This window comes from Schistocerca cancellata, chromosome 3 (assembly GCF_023864275.1).
Source record: "Schistocerca cancellata isolate TAMUIC-IGC-003103 chromosome 3, iqSchCanc2.1, whole genome shotgun sequence".
NCBI lineage: Eukaryota > Metazoa > Arthropoda > Insecta > Orthoptera > Acrididae > Schistocerca > Schistocerca cancellata.
In genome coordinates this window covers 98772345-98792782 of record NC_064628.1, presented here as the reverse complement: position 1 = coordinate 98792782, position 20438 = coordinate 98772345, and the positions used below count along the sequence as shown (strand labels likewise).

The following is a 20438-nucleotide window of genomic DNA, read 5'->3' as shown; positions in this document are numbered from 1 at the left end:
ACTTGTTGTTTATTGAAAATTTAATGTGTTTGTATAGTTGTCCCATTTTCATTTGTTACTAGTTACTCTTCCGAATATTGCACAATATTTTTCTTCCATTCCTTTTCTTTTTTCCTTTTACAATTCAACCTGAATGACACAAACCTTTGCATCCTTTTCACCAATTCACTTGTCTCTCCAACATATTCAGCAGTTTCCCAGGAGAGCCTCCCCAAAAATTGTCCAATGGTAATATATCGGCCAACTACCTTCACATATAATCCAGACCAGATTATAGTAGGTGTATTGTATTGAACTGAGGACCTAGAAACGATGGAGAGGCTTCGTCTCCACTGTAGCCCGCAGTGGTTCACGACCCCTCAACAAGCTACAGCAGTCCACTCACCCCACCGCTGCCCCACACCGAACCATTGGTTATTATGCAGTACGGCCCCCTGTGCCTCCCCCCCCCCCCCCCCACACCCCCCCCCCCCCCCCCAAGGGAACGTCTCACATCAGACAAGTGTAACTCTAATATGTTTGCGTGGTAGAGTAATTATGGTGTACGCGTACGTGGAGAAAGTGTTTGCACAGCAATCAATGACATAGTGTAACTGAGGCAGAATAAGGGGAACCAGCCTGCATTTGCCAAGGCAGATGGAAAACTGCCACAGACTGGCCGTTACACCAGACGTCAACATTAATCCATCGGGCGGATTCGTGCCAGGGACTGGCACAACGTCCTGTCCAGAAATCAATGCATTAGACCGCACCATAGTTGGTGTACTTTTCATTCCAAAAGATCCATAGTAAGGAGATCTTCCAGGATGTAGACTGTGTAGAGAACAAAATTATACAATAAATATTTACAAAGAAAAATGGGTGTAGTAATGTACTTTCTACAGATCCCAAGTTAATGGTCCTCATGGATGAGGAATAATAAAAAAATCTTAAACACATTTTAGTTTAAAAGGTAATAACAAAATTCTCACAAAACATGTAAATGTTCAATATTATGAAATGCATATGTTAATTCTTAGGCTACTGTGACCACATATTATCAGATAGAAAAATCATTTTAGAGTACTTATTTGCAATGATCGCATTGCTTCCCTGAATTTGTATGGAAGTCTGATTGTACATAATACTCACATTATTTGATATCATCGGTAACACATACACCTGAGTCAGTCATGCTAAGTAATTCAGCAGGAGGAACTGGCCTTCGATAAATCGTGTACATGCTTCTGAAACTGAACTTCATTAGTAGTTAAGCTTTCTATGGCTGGTGGCAATTTGTTGAAATTTGTGTAGCTAAATAATGGACACCTTTCTGGACCAAATTAAATGACTTTAAATCTTCATGAAGGTTAGTCATTTTCTAGTATTGATTCCATGAACCAAGTTGTTGGTTTGAAAAAAAAAGAAAAAAACTGTTAATGACAAATTTCTTTAAAGAATAAATGTATTGAGAAGCTCTAGTTAGATCCCTAGTTCCATAAACAGACCACTGCAGGAAGTTTTGGGTTCACATCACAAATAATTCATATTACATATGTTATGGATTTAGAAATTTTGACATGGCTTGATGAGTTACCCCAAAAATAATCCAGTGGGATGAAAGGAAACAAAGAGTATTAGGTTTTTTATACCACCTATGACTGACAACATTCACAGTGTAAACAGAAATTTGTCTTGGCACACCAGCAGTTCTGTGATATGCACCCCCAATCTGAATTTATCATCAAGCAGTAATCCCAAGAATTTGACACTGTCAACTTCTTCTATCTGTTTAACATTATATTTTAGGCATATACCAATGTGAGACATCTTACAAAGTCTGAACTATATATAACATGATTTTTCAAAATTTCCTGACAAAAGAATTTGCTACAACCATGATCCCTGAAAATTTCTCATCAACTGATCATTCTAATACTATACTTGATTTGCTATTTATTGAAACGTTTGTGTCAGCTGATAATGAAAAAAACTTGATATCTAGCAAGTGTCATCCTCTTCCCCCCCCCCCCCCCCCCCCACCCCCCATCTTTGTTGTTGCTACTGTCCAGAAGAAAGGAAGAGAAGAAAATGTAGTAGGTGAATATGGATTGGGGCGAAGAAATGAAAGAGGAAGCCGCCTGATAGAATTTAGCACAGAGCACAACTTAATCATAGCTAACACTTTGTTCAAGAATCATAAAAGAAGATTGTATACATGGAAAAATCCTGGAGATACTATAAGGTATCAGATAGATTATATAATGGTAAGATGGAGATTTAGGAACCAGGTTTTAAATTGTAAGACATTTCCAGGGACAGATGTGGACTCTGACCACAATCTATTGGTTATGAACTGTAGATTAAAACTGAAGAAACTGCAAAAAGGTGGGAATTTAAGGAGATGGGACCTGGATAATCTGACTAAACCAGAGGTTGTACAGAGTTTCAGGGAGAGCATAAGGCAACAATTGACAGGAATGGGGGAAAGAAATACAGTAGAAGAAGAATGGGTAGCTTTGAGGGATGAAGTAGTGAAGGCAGCAGAGGACCTAGTAGGTAAAAAGACGAGGGCTAGTAGAAATCCATTGGTAACAGAAGAAATATTGAATTTAATTGATGAAAGGAGAAAATATAAAAATGCAGTAAATGAAGCAAGCAAAAAGGAATACAAACGTCTCAAAAACGAGATCGACAGGAAGTGTAAAATGGCAAAGCAGGGATGACTACAGGATAAATGTAAGGATGTAGAGGCTTATCTCACTAGGGGTAAGATAGATACTGCCCACAGGAAAATTAAAGAGACCTTTGGAGAAAAGAGAACCACTTGCATGAATATCAAGAGCTTTGAGGGAAACCCAGTTCTAAGCAAAGAAGGGAAAGCAGAAAGGTGGAGGGAGTATATAGAGGGTCTATACAAGGGCAATGTACTTGAGGACAATATTATGGAAATGGAAGAGGATGTAGATGAAGATGAAATGGGAGATACAATATTGCGTGAAGAGTTTGACAGAGCACTGAAAGACCTTAGTCGAAACAAGGCCCCGGGAGTAGACAACATTTCATTAGAACTACTCACGGCCTTGGGAGATCCAGTCCTGACAACACTCTACCATCTGGTGAGCAAGATGTATGAGACAGGCGAAATACCCTCAGACTTCAAGAAGAATATAATAATTCCGATTCCAAATAAAGCAGGTGCTGACAGATGTGAAAATTACCGAAGAATCAGTTTAATAAGTCATGGATGCAAAATACTAACGCATATTCTCTACAGACGAATGGAAAAACTGGTAGAAGCTGACCTCTGGGAAGATCAGTTTGGATTCCGTAGAAATATTGGAACACGTGAGGCAATACTGACCCTATGACTTATCTTAGAAGGTAGATTAAGGAAAGGCAAACCTACGTTTCTAGCATTTGTAGACTTAGAGAAAGCTTTTGACAATGTTGACTGGAATACTCTCTTTCAAATTCTGAAGGTGGCAGGGATATAATACAGGGAGCAAAAGGCTATTTACAATTTGTACAGAAACCAGATTGCAGTTGTAAGAGTCGAGGGGCATGAAAGGGAAGCAGTGGTTGGAAAGGGAGTGAGACAGGGTTGTAACCTATCCCCGATGTTATTCAATCTGTATATTGAGCAAGCAGTGAAGGAAACAAAAGAAAAATTCGGAGTAGGTATTAAAATCCATGGAGAAGAAATAAAAACTTTGAGGTTCGCCAGTGACATTGTAATTCTGTCAGAGACAGCAAAGGACTTGGAAGAGCAGTTGAACGGAATGGACAGTCTCATGAAAGGAGGGTTTAAGATGAACATCAACAAAAGCAAAACGAGGATAATGGAATGTAGTCGAATTAAGTCAGGTGATGCTGAGGAAATTAGATTAGAAAATGAGACACTTAAAATAGTAAAGGAGTTTTGCTATTTGGGGAGCAAAATAACTGATGATGGTCTGCTTGTGTCTGTATATGTGTGGATGGATATGTGTGTGTGTGCGAGTGTATACCTGTCCTTTTTTCCCCCTAAGGTAAGTCTTTCCACTCCCGGGATTGGAATGACTCCTTACCCTCTCCCTTAAAACCCACATCCTTTCATCTATCCCTCTCTTTCCCTCTTTCCTGGCGGGGCGGCTGTTGGTTGCGAGGGCTGGGATTTTGTGTGTGTATTTGTGTTTGCTTGTGTGTCTGTCGGCGTGCCAGCGCTTTCGTTTGGTGGGTCACATCGTCTTTGTTTTTGGATGTATTTTTTCCCACGTGGAATGTTACCCTCTCTCTCTCTCTCTCTCTCTCTCTCTCTATATATATATATATATATATATATATATATATATATATATATATATATATATATATCGGAGAGATAGAGAGAGAGAGAGAGGGAAACATTCCATATATATATATATATATATATATATATATATATATATATATATATAAAAAGAAGGATGATGAGACTTACCAAACAAAAGCGCTGGCAGGTCGATAGACACACAAACATACACACAAAATCTGCTTTCGCAACCAACGGTTGCCTCGTCAGGAAAGAGGGAAGGAGAAGGAAAGACAAAAGGATATGGGTTTTAAGGGAGAGGGTAAGGAGTCATTCCAATCCCGGGAGCGGAAAGACTTACCTTAAGGGGAAAAAAGGACAGGTATACACTCGCACACACACACACATCCATCCATACATACAAGACACAAGCAGACATTTGTAAAGGCAAAGAGTTTGAGCAGAGATGTCAGTCGGGACAGAAGTACAGAGGCAAAGATGATGTTGAAAGACAGGTGAGGTATGAGCGGCGGCAGATTGAAATTAGGAATTAGCGGAGATTGAGGCCTGGCGGATAGCGAGAAGAGAGGATATGCTGAAGGGCAAGTTCCCATCTCCGGAGTTCTGACAGGTTGGTGTTAGTGGGAAGTATCCAAATAACCCGGACGGTGTAACACTGTGCCAAGATGTGCTGGCCGTGCACCAAGGCATGTTTAGCCACAGGGTGATCCTCATTACCAACAAACACTGTCTGCCTGTGACCATTCATGCGAATGGACAGTTTGTTGCTGGTCATTCCCACATAGAACGCTTCACAGTGTAGGCAGGTCAGTTGGTAAATCACGTGGGTGCTTTCACACGTGGCTCTGCCTTTGATCGTGTACACCTTCCGGGTTACAGGACTGGAATAGGTGGTGGTGGGAGGGTGCATGGGACAGATTTTACACCGGGGACGGTTACAGGGGTAGGAGCCAGAGGGTAGGGAAGGTGGTTTGGGGATTTCATAGGGATGAACTAAGAGGTTACGAAGGTTGGGTGGACGGCAGAAGGACACTCTTGGTGGAGTGGGGAGGATTTCATGAAGGATGGATCTCATTTCAGGGCAGGATTTGAGGAAGTCGTATCCCTGCTGGAGAGCCACATTCAGAATCTGATCCAGTCCTGGAAAGTATCCTGTCACAAGTGGGGCACTTTTGGGGTTCTTCTGTGGAAGGTTCCGGGTTTGAGGAGATGAGGAAGTGGCTCTGGTTACTTGCTTCTGTACCAGGTCGGGAGGGTAGTTACGGGATGCAAAAGCTGTTTTCAGGTTGTTGGTGTAATGGTTCAAGGATTCCGGACTGGAGCAGATTCGTTTGCCACGAAGACCTAGGCTGTAGGGAAGGGACCGTTTGATGTGGAATGGGTGGCAGCTGTCATAATGGAGGTACTGTTGCTTGTTGGTGGGTTTGATGTGGACGGACGTGTGAAGCTGGCCATTGGACAGGTGGAGGTCAACGTCAAGGAAAGTGGCATGGGATTTAGAGTAGGACCAGGTGAATCCGATGGAACCAAAGGAGTTGAGGTTGGAGAGGAAATTCTGGAGTTCTTCTTCACTGTGAGACCAGATCATGAAAATGTCATCAATAAATCTGTACCAAAGTTTGGGTTGGCAGGCCTGGGTAACCAAGAAGGCTTCCTCTAAGCGACCCATGAATAGGTTGGCGTACGAGGGGGCCATCCTGGTACCCATGGCTGTTCCCTTTAATTGTTGGTATGTCTGGCCTTCAAAAGTGAAGAAGTTGTGGGTAAGGATGAAGCTGGCTAAGGTAATGAGGAAAGAGGTTTTAGGTAGGGCGGCAGGTGATCGGCGTGAAAGGAAGTGCTCCATCGCAGCGAGGCCCTGGACATGCGGAATATTTGTGCAATGGAGCACTTCCTTTCACGCCGATCACCTGCCGCCCTACCTAAAACCTCTTTCCTCATTACCTTAGCCAGCTTCATCCTGACCCACAACTTCTTCACTTTTGAAGGCCAGACATACCAACAATTAAAGGGAACAGCCATGGGTACCAGGATGGCCCCCTCGTACGCCAACCTATTCATGCGTCGCTTAGAGGAAGCCTTCTTGGTTACCCAGGCCTGCCAACCCAAAGTTTGGTACAGATTTATTGATGACATTTTCATGATCTGGACTCACAGTGAAGAAGAACTCCAGAATTTCCTCTCCAACCTCAACTCCTTTGGTTCCATCAGATTCACCTGGTCCTACTCTAAATCCCATGCCACTTTCCTTGACGTTGACCTCCACCTGTCCAATGGCCAGCTTCACACGTCCGTCCACATCAAACCCACCAACAAGCAACAGTACCTCCATTATGACAGCTGCCACCCATTCCACATCAAACGGTCCCTTCCCTACAGCCTAGGTCTTCGTGGCAAACGAATCTGCTCCAGTCCGGAATCCTTGAACCATTACACCAACAACCTGAAAACAGCTTTTGCATCCCGTAACTACCCTCCCGACCTGGTACAGAAGCAAGTAACCAGAGCCACTTCCTCATCTCCTCAAACCCGGAACCTTCCACAGAAGAACCCCAAAAGTGCCCCACTTGTGACAGGATACTTTCCAGGACTGGATCAGATTCTGAATGTGGCTCTCCAGCAGGGATACGACTTCCTCAAATCCTGCCCTGAAATGAGATCCATCCTTCATGAAATCCTCCCCACTCCACCAAGAGTGTCTTTCCGCCGTCCACCTAACCTTCGTAACCTCTTAGTTCATCCCTATGAAATCCCCAAACCACCTTCCCTACCCTCTGGCTCCTACCCCTGTAACCGCCCCCGGTGTAAAACCTGTCCCATGCACCCTCCCACCACCACCTATTCCAGTCCTGTAACCCAGAAGGTGTACACGATCAAAGGCAGAGCCACGTGTGAAAGCACCCACGTGATTTACCAACTGACCTGCCTACACTGTGAAGCGTTCTATGTGGGAATGACCAGCAACAAACTGTCCATTCGCATGAATGGACACAGGCAGACAGTGTTTGTTGGTAATGAGGATCACCCTGTGGCTAAACATGCCTTGGTGCACGGCCAGCACATCTTGGCACAGTGTTACACCGTCCGGGTTATCTGGATACTTCCCACTAACACCAACCTGTCAGAACTCCGGAGATGGGAACTTGCCCTTCAGCATATCCTCTCTTCTCGCTATCCGCCAGGCCTCAATCTCCGCTAATTTCAATCTGCCGCCACTCATACCTCACCTGTCTTTCAACATCATCTTTGCCTCTGTACTTCCGTCCCGACTGACATCTCTGCCCAAACTCTTTGCCTTTACAAATGTCTGCTTGTGTCTGTGTATGTGTGGATGGATATGTGTGTGTGTGCGAGTGTAAACCTGTCCTTTTTTCCCCCTAAGGTAAGTCTTTCCGCTCCCGGGATTGGAATGACTCCTTACCCTCTCCCTTAAAACCCAATCCTTTTGTCTTTCCTTCTCCTTCCCTCTTTCCTGACGAGGCAACCGTTGGTTGCGAAAGCTAGAGTTTTGTGTGTATGTTTGTGTTTATTTGTGTGTCTATCGACCTGCCAGCGCTTTTGTTGGGTAAGTCTCATCATCTTTCTTTTTAAATATATTTTTCCCACGTGGAATGTTTCCCTCTATTATATTCATATATATATATGGGAAGCATTCCACATGGTGGGAATGTGTCTGGAGACAGGGATGATGTGACTTGCCGGGCGGGGGTGCTGGCGGGTCGGTGGACGCACGGACAGGGTTCGCATACGCGCAGGGTTCGGGCTTTCGCGGTCAACTGTTACTTTGTCGGGGGGGAGGGGGGGGGACGGGGGGGATATGGGTTTTGGGGGAGAGGGTGGGGAGTCGTTCTGGTCCCGGGAGCGTGGGGACTTGCCTTGGGGGTATTAGAGGACGGGTGTGCACTCGCGCACGCATGCGTGTCCGTCCGCACGTGCGCAGACACAAGCAGACTTTGCCTCTGTATATGTCTGCTTGTGTCTGTATATGTGTGGATGGATATGTGTGTGTGTGTGTGTGTGTGAGTGTATACCCGTCCTTTTTGCCCCCTAAGGTAAGTCTTTTTCACTCCCGGGATTGGAATGACTCCTTACCCTATCCCTTAAAACCCAAATCCTTTCGTCTTTCCCTCTCCTTCCCTCTTTCCTGACGAGGCAACCGTTGGTTGCGAAAGCTAGAATTTTGTGTGTGTGTTTGTGTTTGTTTGTGTGTCTATCGATGTGCAAGCGCTTTCGTTTGGTAAGTCACATCATCTTTGTTTTTAGATATATTTTTTCCCACGTGGAATGTTTCCCTTTTATATATATATATATATATATATATATATATATATATATATATATATATATATATATATATATATAATAGAAGGAAACATTCCACGAAGGAAAAATATACTTAAAAACAAAGATGATGTGACTTACCAAATGAAAGTGCTGGCAGGTCGACAGACACACAAACGAACACAAACATACACACAAAATTCAAGCTTTCGCAACAAACTGTTGCCTCATCAGGAAAGAGGGAAGGAGAGGGAAAGACGAAAGGATGTGGGTTTTAAGGGAGAGGGTAAGGAGTCATTCCAGTCCCGGGAGCGGAAAGACTTACCTTAGGGGGAAAAAAGGACGGGTATACACTCGCGCACACACACATATCCATCCACACATATACAGACACAAGCAGACATATTTAAAGACAAAGAGTTTGGGCAGAGATGTCAGTCGAGGCAGAAGTGCGGAGGCAAAGATGTTGTTGAATGACAGGTGAGGTATGAGTGGCGGCAACTTGAAATTAGCGGAGATTGAGGCCTGGTGGATAACGGGAAGAGAGGATATATTGAAGAGCAAGTTCCCATCTCCGGAGTTCGGATAGGTTGGTGTTAGTAGGAAGTGTCCAGATAACCCGGACGGTGTAACACTGCGCCAAGATGTGCTGGTCGTGCACCAAGGCATGTTTAGCCACAGGGTGATCCTCATTACCAACAAACACTGTCTGCCTGTGTCCATTCATGCGAATGGACAGTTTGTTGCTGGTCATTCCCACATAGAATGCATCACAGTGTAGGCAGGTCAGTTGGTAGATCACGTGGGTGCTTTCACATGTGGCTCTGCCTTTGATTGTGTACACCTTCCGGGTTACAGGACTGGAGTAGGTGGTGGTGGGAGGGTGCATGGGACAGGTTTTACACCGGGGGCGGTTACAAGGGTAGGAGCCAGAGGGTAGGGAAGGTGGTTTGGGGATTTCATAGGGATGAACTAAGAGGTTACGAAGGTTAGGTGGACGGCGGAAAGACACTCTTGGTGGAGTGGGGAGGATTTCATGAAGGATGGATCTCATTTCAGGGCAGGATTTGAGGAAGTCGTATCCCTGCTGGAGAGCCACATTCAGAATCTGATCCAGTCCCGGAAAGTATCCTGTCACAAGTGGGGCACTTTTGTGATTCTTCTGTGGGAGGTTCTGGGTTTGAGAGGATGAGGAAGTGGCTCTGGTTATTTGCTTCTGTACCAGGTCGGGAGGGTAGTTGCGGGATGCGAAAGCTGTTGTCAGGTTGTTGGTGTAATGCTTCAGGGATTCCAGACTGGAGCAGATTCGTTTGCCACGAAGACCTAGGCTGTAGGGAAGGGACCGTTTGATGTGGAATGGGTGGCAGCTGTCGTAATGGAGGTACTGTTGCTTGTTGGTGGGTTTGATGTGGACGGATGTGTGAAGCTGGCCATTGGACAGGTGAAGGTCAACATCAAGGAAAGTGGCATGGGATTTGGAGTAGGACCAGGTGAATCTGATGGAACCAAAGGAGTTGAGGTTGGAGAGGAAATTCTGGAGTTCTTCTTCACTGTGAGTCCAGATCATGAAGATGTCATCAATAAATCTGTACCAAACTTTGGGTTGGCAGGCCTGGGTAACCAAGAAGGCTTCCTCTAAGCGACCCATGAATAGGTTGGCGTACGAGGGGGCCATCCTGGTACCCATGGCTGTTCCCTTTAATTGTTGGTATGTCTGGTTTTCAAAAGTGAAGAAGTTGTGGGTCAGGATGAAGCTGGCTAAGGTAATGAGGAAAGAGGTTTTAGGTAGGGTGGTAGGTGATCGGCGTGAAAGGAAGTGCTCCATCGCAGCGAGGCCCTGGACGTGCGGGATATTTGTGTATAAGGAAGTGGCATCAATGGTTACAAGGATGGTTTCTGGGGGTAACGGATTGGGTAAGGATTCCAGGCGTTCGAGAAAGTGGTTGGTGTCTTTGATGAAGGATGGGAGACTGCATGTAATGGGTTGAAGGTGTTGATCTACGTAGGCAGAGATACGTTCTGTGGGGGCTTGGTAACCAGCTACAATGGGGCGGCCGGGATGATTGGGTTTGTGAATTTTAGGAAGAAGGTAGAAGGTAGGGGTGCGGGGTATCGGTGGGGTCAGGAGGTTGATGGAGTCAGGTGAAAGGTTTTGTAGGGGGCCTAAGGTTCTGAGGATTCCTTGAAGCTCTGCCTGGACATCAGGAATGGGATTACCTTGGCAAACTTTGTATGTGGTGTTGTCTGAAAGCTGACGCAGTCCCTCAGCCACATACTCCCGACGATCAAGTACTACGGTCGTGGAACCCTTGTCCGCCGGAAGAATGACAATGGACCGGTCAGCCTTCAGATCACGGATAGCCTGGGCTTCAGCAGTGGTGATGTTGGGAGTAGGATTAAGGTTTTTTAAGAAGGATTGAGAGGCAAGGCTGGAAGTCAGAAATTCCTGGAAGGTTTGGAGAGGGTGATTTTGAGGAAGAGGAGGTGGGTCCCGCTGTGACGGAGGACGGAACTGTTCCAGGCAGGGTTCAATTTGGATAGTGTCTTGGGGAGTTGGATCATTGGGGGTAGGATTAGGATCATTTTTCTTCGTGGCAAAGTGGTACTTCCAGCAGAGAGTACGAGAGTAGGACAGTAAATCTTTGACGAGGGCTGTTTGGTTGAATCTGGGAGTGGGGCTGAAGGTGAGGCCTTTGGATAGGACAGAGCATCCTCCTACAGGCCAACCGCCAATTAGAACAGCATGCCACCCTTCACCTCAAAAAACTATCCAATCTCCTGGTTTCCCACCTCCGGAAAGGCAACTCACTCACCCTTCACAACCTTTCCAGCAAACCTCAACCACCTCTCATTGCACACAAACCCAGTCTCTCCCATCTACTCAATCTCCCACTTCCAGCTCCACTCCCTCCAAAACCTCAAAATTCCGATCAACACGATCTGGCAACACAACACCCTAATTCAGTAGTTAACCTTTCCTCCAAACCTCTCTCCCAATCCGAAACCTCTGTCCTATCCAAAGGCCTCACCTTCAGCCCCACTCCCAGATTCAACCAAACAGCCCTCGTCAAAGATTTACTGTCCTACTCTCGTACTCTCTGCTGGAAGTACCACTTTGCCACGAAGAAAAATGATCCTAATCCTACCCCCAATGATCCAACTCCCCAAGACACTATCCAAATTGAACCCTGCCTGGAACAGTTCCGTCCTCCGTCACAGCGGGACCCACCTCCTCTTCCTCAAAATCACCCTCTCCAAACCTTCCAGGAATTTCTGACTTCCAGCCTTGCCTCTCAATCCTTCTTAAAAAACCTTAATCCTACTCCCAACATCACCACTGCTGAAGCCCAGGCTATCCGTGATCTGAAGGCTGACCGGTCCATTGTCATTCTTCCGGCGGACAAGGGTTCCACGACCGTAGTACTTGATCGTCGGGAGTATGTGGCTGAGGGACTGCGTCAGCTTTCAGACAACACCACATACAAAGTTTGCCAAGGTAATCCCATTCCTGATGTCCAGGCAGAGCTTCAAGGAATCCTCAGAACCTTAGGCCCCCTACAAAACCTTTCACCTGACTCCATCAACCTCCTGACCCCACCGATACCCCGCACCCCTACCTTCTACCTTCTTCCTAAAATTCACAAACCCAATCATCCCGGCCGCCCCATTGTAGCTGGTTACCAAGCCCCCACAGAACGTATCTCTGCCTACGTAGATCAACACCTTCAACCCATTACATGCAGTCTCCCATCCTTCATCAAAGACACCAACCACTTTCTCGAACGCCTGGAATCCTTACCCAATCCGTTACCCCCAGAAACCATCCTTGTAACCATTGATGCCACTTCCTTATACACAAATATCCCGCACGTCCAGGGCCTCGCTGCGATGGAGCACTTCCTTTCACGCCGATCACCTACCACCCTACCTAAAACCTCTTTCCTCATTACCTTAGCCAGCTTCATCCTGACCCACAACTTCTTCACTTTTGAAAACCAGACATACCAACAATTAAAGGGAACAGCCATGGGTACCAGGATGGCCCCCTCGTACGCCAACCTATTCATGGGTCGCTTAGAGGAAGCCTTCTTGGTTACCCAGGCCTGCCAACCCAAAGTTTGGTACAGATTTATTGATGACATCTTCATGATCTGGACTCACAGTGAAGAAGAACTCCAGAATTTCCTCTCCAACCTCAACTCCTTTGGTTCCATCAGATTCACCTGGTCCTACTCCAAATCCCATGCCACTTTCCTTGATGTTGACCTTCACCTGTCCAATGGCCAGCTTCACACATCCGTCCACATCAAACCCACCAACAAGCAACAGTACCTCCATTACGACAGCTGCCACCCATTCCACATCAAACGGTCCCTTCCCTACAGCCTAGGTCTTCGTGGCAAACGAATCTGCTCCAGTCTGGAATCCCTGAAGCATTACACCAACAACCTGACAACAGCTTTCGCATCCCGCAACTACCCTCCCGACCTGGTACAGAAGCAAATAACCAGAGCCACTTCCTCATCCTCTCAAACCCAGAACCTCCCACAGAAGAATCACAAAAGTGCCCCACTTGTGACAGGATACTTTCCGGGACTGGATCAGATTCTGAATGTGGCTCTCCAGCAGGGATACGACTTCCTCAAATCCTGCCCTGAAATGAGATCCATCCTTCATGAAATCCTCCCCACTCCACCAAGAGTGTCTTTCCGCCGTCCACCTAACCTTCGTAACCTCTTAGTTCATCCCTATGAAATCCCCAAACCACCTTCCCTACCCTCTGGCTCCTACCCTTGTAACCGCCCCCGGTGTAAAACCTGTCCCATGCACCCTCCCACCACCACCTACTCCAGTCCTGTAACCCGGAAGGTGTACACAATCAAAGGCAGAGCCACATGTGAAAGCACCCACGTGATCTACCAACTGACCTGCCTACACTGTGATGCATTCTATGTGGGAATGACCAGCAACAAACTGTCCATTCGCATGAATGGACACAGGCAGACAGTGTTTGTTGGTAATGAGGATCACCCTGTGGCTAAACATGCCTTGGTGCACGACCAGCACATCTTGGCGCAGTGTTACACCGTCCGGGTTATCTGGACACTTCCTACTAACACCAACCTATCCGAACTCCGGAGATGGGAACTTGCTCTTCAATATATCCTCTCTTCCCGTTATCCACCAGGCCTCAATCTCCGCTAATTTCAAGTTGCCGCCACTCATACCTCACCTGTCATTCAACAACATCTTTGCCTCCGCACTTCTGCCTCGACTGACATCTCTGCCCAAACTCTTTGTCTTTAAATATGTCTGCTTGTGTCTGTATATGTGTGGATGGATATGTGTGTGTGCGCGAGTGTATACCCGTCCTTTTTTCCCCCTAAGGTAAGTCTTTCCGCTCCCGGGACTGGAATGACTCCTTACCCTCTCCCTTAAAACCCACATCCTTTCGTCTTTCCCTCTCCTTCCCTCTTTCCTGATGAGGCAACAGTTTGTTGCGAAAGCTTGAATTTTGTGTGTATGTTTGTGTTCGTTTGTGTGTCTGTCGACCTGCCAGCACTTTCATTTGGTAAGTCACATCATCTTTGTTTTTAAGTATATATATATATATATATATATATATATATCAAAAAATGATGTAACTTACCAAACGAAAGCGTTGGTATGTTGATAGACACACACACACACACACACACACACACAAAATTCAAGCTTTCACAACCCACGGTTGCTTCATCAGGAAAGAGGGAAGGAGAGGGAAAGATGAAAGGATGTGGGTTTTAAGGGAGAGGGTAAGGAGTCATTCCAATCTCGGGAGCGGAAAGACTTACCTTCGGGGGAAAAAGGGACAGGTATACACTTGCTCGCGCGCGAGCGCGCACACACGCACACGCACACACACACACACACACACACACACACACACACACACACACACACACACACACACACACACATCCATCTGCACATATACAGACACAAGACAAGCCCCCTCCATGAAAAACACAACCACACCATAACACCACTGCCTCCAAATTTTCACACGCTGGCAGATGATGTTCATTGGGCATTCACCATACCCACATCCTGCCATTGGATCACCACATTGTGTACCGTCATTTGTCTTTCCACACAACATTTTTCCACTGATCTATTGTCCAGTGTTTATACTCCTTACACCATGCGAGGGTGTCGTTTGGCATTTACCAGCATGATGTGTCGCTTATGAGCAGCCGCTCGACTATTAAATCCAAGTTTCCTCACCTCCTGCCTAGCTTCATAGTACTTGCAGTGAATCCTGATGCAGTTTGGAATTCCTGTCTGATGGTCTGGATAGATGTATGCCTGTTACACATTACAACCCTCTTCAACCGTCGGCAGTCTGTTAGTCAACAGACGAGGTCGGCCTGCACACTTTTATGCTGTACGTGTCCCTTCATGTTTCCACTTCACTATCACATCGGAAACAGTGGACCTAGGGTTATTTAGGAGTGTGGAAATCTTGCATACAGACGTATGACACAAGTGACGCCCAATCACCTGACCATGTTTGAAGTCGGTGAGTTGTGCGGAGAGCCCCATTCTGCTCTCTCACGGTGCGTAGTAATTACTGAGGTCGCTGATATGGAGTACCTGGCAGTAGGTGGCAGGACAATGCACCTAATATACTTCAGATCACATAACGTATAATTGATATTCTGGTATCAGGCTGCACGAAAGTTTCATGCCAGAACAAATGGATTGCAATGGCCAATAGAGGGCAGTGTCGCCACAGTGCTGCACTCGCCTAGTGAGTGTGTCATCATCTCACCACATGAATACACCGGCCAATAGTGTCCCTACCAGCCAGCTTAAATACCACCACACATCGACCAGTCAGTCGGTTGTGTACTTCATCTGATAGCATTTGTTACTGTCTCCACTGCACTACTGACTACTCCTGGTGACTTTGCTTTGATATTGGTTTTCCTCTCTTCTCTCAATTTTGATTGTGGCTCATACTTGATCCGTTCACATCATTGTGTCGAAAAATTGTCGTGCTTTGTTGTAATCTAGACTGCTACTGCCTTATTCCTGTTGCTAGACTCTGGTGTGGGTTGAGTCCTGACCGCAGGCAGTCTTCATGCCTTACATAGTCATCCTTTCTCGGTTGTTCTCTTACATGTGCACAGATATTTGATGACTAGCAGATATGGCTGATATCTAGCAAACCTCAAGGCCAGAACATCAACTGGAATTAAATAATGTCTTATAAATCACTTTGGTACCTGTCTGTCTTGTGATACGGACAACTGTTCTACAACAAAATGCCATATGAGATGGGACAGACATTAGCCATAAAAGTACGCAAGTGGTAAGCAATAATATTTGCATCATCCAGGTGAAAGTCTCTGTTCATCATGAGGTGAATGTGCAGAATAGGCATCCTAACATTCATTGGAGTAAGACATTGTTCATCTGGCAGACAAATTAAGTAAATTGTTCCACAGTCAAATCACAGGAAGTAACATTGTCTGTGTGCATTCAGTGCTCTGACTGTATCAGTGGCTCAATAAAGATGCACATAAGAATTGTGTTTTGAAGTTGAATTTGCTAGAATGCAAGATGAATGATGTACATCAAAACTCTTGAGCCTTTCCCTTAATTTCACTGTACTATACCATGGACTGCTACCTATTTGATTTACAGAGCACAGAGATTTTTTTTATTGTCATGTCTTCTGTTAGTGGTTTCACTGGTCATTATTGCTTGTTAATAAATACTTGTGACAGCAGCACATGAACATTAACTCTTCCTGTAATGTAACTGGGTAGATGATAAATCTGCTCACCAAGCAGCAGCAGGACAGCACACACATTAAAAAAAGGTTTTTGCTGTGCAAGCCAGTGCTCTCTTCTTCTGGCAGGGTAGACTTATAGAACAAGATGAGAAGGAAAGACTGTTAGTTCTCATCCTGTCTGGTGAGTCTCCCCTGACCCAGGGTTCTGGGTGGATTTTCCAAACTCTACCCCTTTTCCTAAACCTCTCCAGTCCTTTTCCTTCACCCCTCTTCCTTCCACTTCAATGCTTCTGCTAGGAGGAGGAGCCACTGGCTCTGAAAACTTGTGTAAGTTAAACCGTTTTTTATATGTCTCTTCTCCTTCCATCACTTGTAGAGTGTTTCTTTTTATTTACCCCCTTATGTTATATTATCAAAACTCACTCCCCATCTTTTTTTTTTCCTTTCTACTCACTTTAATCTATATTATAGCTCTTGTACAATGGAGAGAGAGCCATAATGTTCTGGTTAATCAGAATTAAGTATTTAGTCACTCAATATTGTGCTCCATTTATTTATTTTGTCACTAATAACAACAATGTAGGAAAAGATAGATTGCTGCTTACTATAAAGATGGCATGTTAAGTTGCAAACAGGCGCAATTAAGACACTTACACATAAGCTTTTGGCCACAGCCTTCGTCAGAAAAAGAGAAATACACACTATTTATTCACACAAGCACACATAACCACCAACTCCAGCATCTCATGCTTTTTTTTAATTGTGCTTGTTTCCAACTTAACGTGTCATCTTTACTGTAAGTAGCAATCTATCTTTTCCTACACTGTTGATATTTCTACCTGGAGTGCCATTGTTTGATTTTGTTGCCAATATGTTTCCCTGATACACATTTCATTTTTCAGCTTGATTTCTATGGATTCCTTGCATGGGCCATAGTGCAACGGGTTACTTTACCACTTTGTATTTTTCATCGATTCCATTCAGCGGTCACGCTTGCTGAGATTTGGAAGACTAGCTACAAAGCTCGACTTGAATAAAATCTACAGTGCTTGGTAATTATTAAGAATAACAACTTGCCCTGAAATCAGAACTGGTATACATAAAAAAGTGTTAATGTGTATGGATTGACAATGAATTTTATGATTTATGAAGATGTGGTGTGTTCACACACTCTGACAATGAATTTTTGCCATTGGTTTTCATCTTCTGAAGTTATTTTTAAAAACTAAATATTTAAGCCAAAGATTATATCCTCATGAAATTCATTAACAATAATTATTAATTTTGTTAAGATATTAGGTTTACTGATAACACTTTATGCAATACCTCTCATTACTCACACTCTTCTTGAAACAATTGTCATTATACATTACATCTAAAACTATTCATTTATACATTTGTGACTTGTTACTTATGTTACTCGCAGACATCATTATCAAACTTGATAGTCATTTTCATTGATCATAAGAATGTGTCCGAGTCATGTTTGATGGTGAGCATAAAATAATGTTGATGCTATTTTTGTCTTATGCTTGTCTTATGCCCACAACAATTTGTCATATTTATTTCTTCTGCAAAACTACATTAAGGAACTTTATTTCATAAAATACATGAAAAGAAAAGCATGCAACTGTCATTTGCAATGTGCCATTCCTTGCTGGAAGCACACCGGCATTAACATGTCAGCATCAACAGATGAAGAGAGTTCAGTAATGTTTCCGCCTGACTCATTAATGTTGACACACTGGAGAATTTAATTCTCATTCTTAAGGTGGTGTTTACCTTCAGAAATAAAAACAATAAAAATTTAAGAAAAGTGAATGGGTTAAGTAAACTTACCTGTTCATCCATGTATACATATTAAGTTTAAGTGTCCAACAAAATAATAATCTACTAAGTTTGCAGAAGATTGTGGTTGATCACTCACAAACAAACCACTCAACCTCCGTTACAGAAAATAATATTTATTCTTCTGTTGAACATGTTCAGGGTGTAGTCTTGCAGCTGTTGTAGTATTATTCAGCTATTTTTTGTATTAGAAAGAAACTGATATTGAAATAAAGATGATGATTTGGTGATTTGACACAAGGCCACGAAACTATGTTGAATGCACATGCCTTGTTGAAATTGATGACTTTCATTTGAATATGCAATGTAAGTATGTGCCAAATAAATAAAATAATATTATTGTATGGGCAGAATGAGTATATTAATGGGAAGGATAAAGTAAATATTCATTACCAGTACCACTTGAAGATTACACCAAATGTTTCACTGTTTTTATTTCCTTTGTTGTCTGTTGTTAGTTACAATGTAAAACAACTGAAGCAGAGATCCCCTTAAATGCAGATGCTGCCCACTTTAAATTATGTAATTTTTTCTTCACTGTGTTGTGAACTTAATGATTTTTGTGGAATATGTAGTACTGAGCATTAGCTCTAGTGAAAAACACTTCCATGATGACTTGATTGTTTTGTACCATAATACACAAAAGTAAAATTTTAAAATAATAATTGGCTACAGAACAAAGGTTATACACAAAAAATGTCATTAATGCATTACTAAACAAAAACTGAATATCCTACACTGTACAAATTTTTGCAAACTAAATTAACAATTCTGTGAAATCACCAATGAGTAGACTTAATTAATACAGCAAAACAGATGTGCTTTGTTGGATGAGAAGTAAATGTGTGTCATAAATAGTTAAGCATCAAATATAAGAATAAATGTTTCCAACTTCAAAATGTAAATAAAATGGTTGTTTTGTACATAATTTATCATTGTTCTTGATGTCTGTTCTAAGCCTGTACTCAAGTGAAATAAAAAGAAAACCATGAGAAAATTTCTATAGATCATGAAACTATTGCTAAGCATGGTGCGTACTAAATTAACTCTTATTGCTGTTATATATATCTATATGTGGCTAAAGAGGCAAAAGGTTAGTAACACATTTTGTGTTGTTTCATTGCAGATACCTTCATTAGTAAGTACAAAGTGACAGACTTAGTTATGTAGTAGGTGAAATAATTTGTTACTGTAGGTCTTCTCTAAAAAAATTCATTTTGTTCCATTTTAGCAGTTTTAAACTTTGTGAGTTTTTTGGCCAGCTCTCTTCCTTTTTTTTCTTTTTTTGCCAATTGTCAGAATTTTTATACATGATGATATTGTGATAAAATTGATTATTAAGTTTTCATTGTTTATTACATTTCCCTTATACATTATTTACCCATAGGACACTTTTTTTGAAAGCTATGAAAATTTGTGGACCATGAAGTTCCAAAGAAACATGAAACCTGTTCAGCATTTACCATTCTACTCTTTTGCTTGACTTTAGAAAATGAAATAGTACAAAGTGGATTATAGATATCCATTACATATATTTTTTCCGATATATATCATGAGTTGTGTGTACATCTATTAATGGTTTGAAACTATATGTACATTCACTACAAATGTTTTCTAGACTCTTAATACAAAATAGCCAAATATTCTTTTAAAGTGGATTAATTAGGTTCTTTAGTATTGGTAATAACACAATGTTTACTGTACTTTACATGTGGTATGTGTGAGATTATTTGCAAGTACCAAATGTTTTTAGAGTTTTTAATGTGACCAAATTCTTTTTTGGAAATTTGCTATGTATATATACACTGTCAAGATTCTCACTGCCAACTAATACAGTATGTGTGAACTGTAAGTTAATGTAACATTCATAAGCATCTTACAGTGATTCAGCAGACTAGATTAGGATCATTCATATTCCATAAGCATTTGACTGATGGCAGTGTTAAAGTTGTCATGAAATTAAAAAAAAGAAAAGAAACAGTGCTTCTTCATTATCTGCATAGAAAACCATTGCCAGGTTGTGCAATTTTATAATCTCCCTCCAGTATACATTATATATATATAGACATATATATTTAAAAACAATGGAAAGTAGTAGTACTAGTTTTTAAAATTGAATATTTCCTTCTTACAAGTAAAATCAATGTTGAAAATCCTCACTTAATACATCTTGTGAATGGTCTGTTGTTGCTTCTATCTGGAATGTCAGATATGGCAAATTTTGAAAATATTCATTCTGAATAGCTTCTGTTA

The 20438-nt window shown here is 43.0% G+C and overlaps 1 protein-coding gene across 1 annotated transcript in view; it reads left to right on the top strand.

Annotated features, from left to right (window-relative positions):
* Positions 1 to 20162, top strand: part of LOC126177105 (proton channel OtopLc) — a 760838-nt gene extending 740676 nt beyond the window's left edge. Inside the window, exon 14 of the mRNA XM_049924368.1 lies at positions 17240 to 20162. Within this exon, the coding sequence (XP_049780325.1) occupies positions 17240 to 17374 (135 nt within the window). The 3' untranslated portion in view covers positions 17375 to 20162. The remainder of the gene's footprint in view (positions 1 to 17239) is intronic.
* The last annotated feature ends 276 nt before the right edge of the window (positions 20163 to 20438 follow it).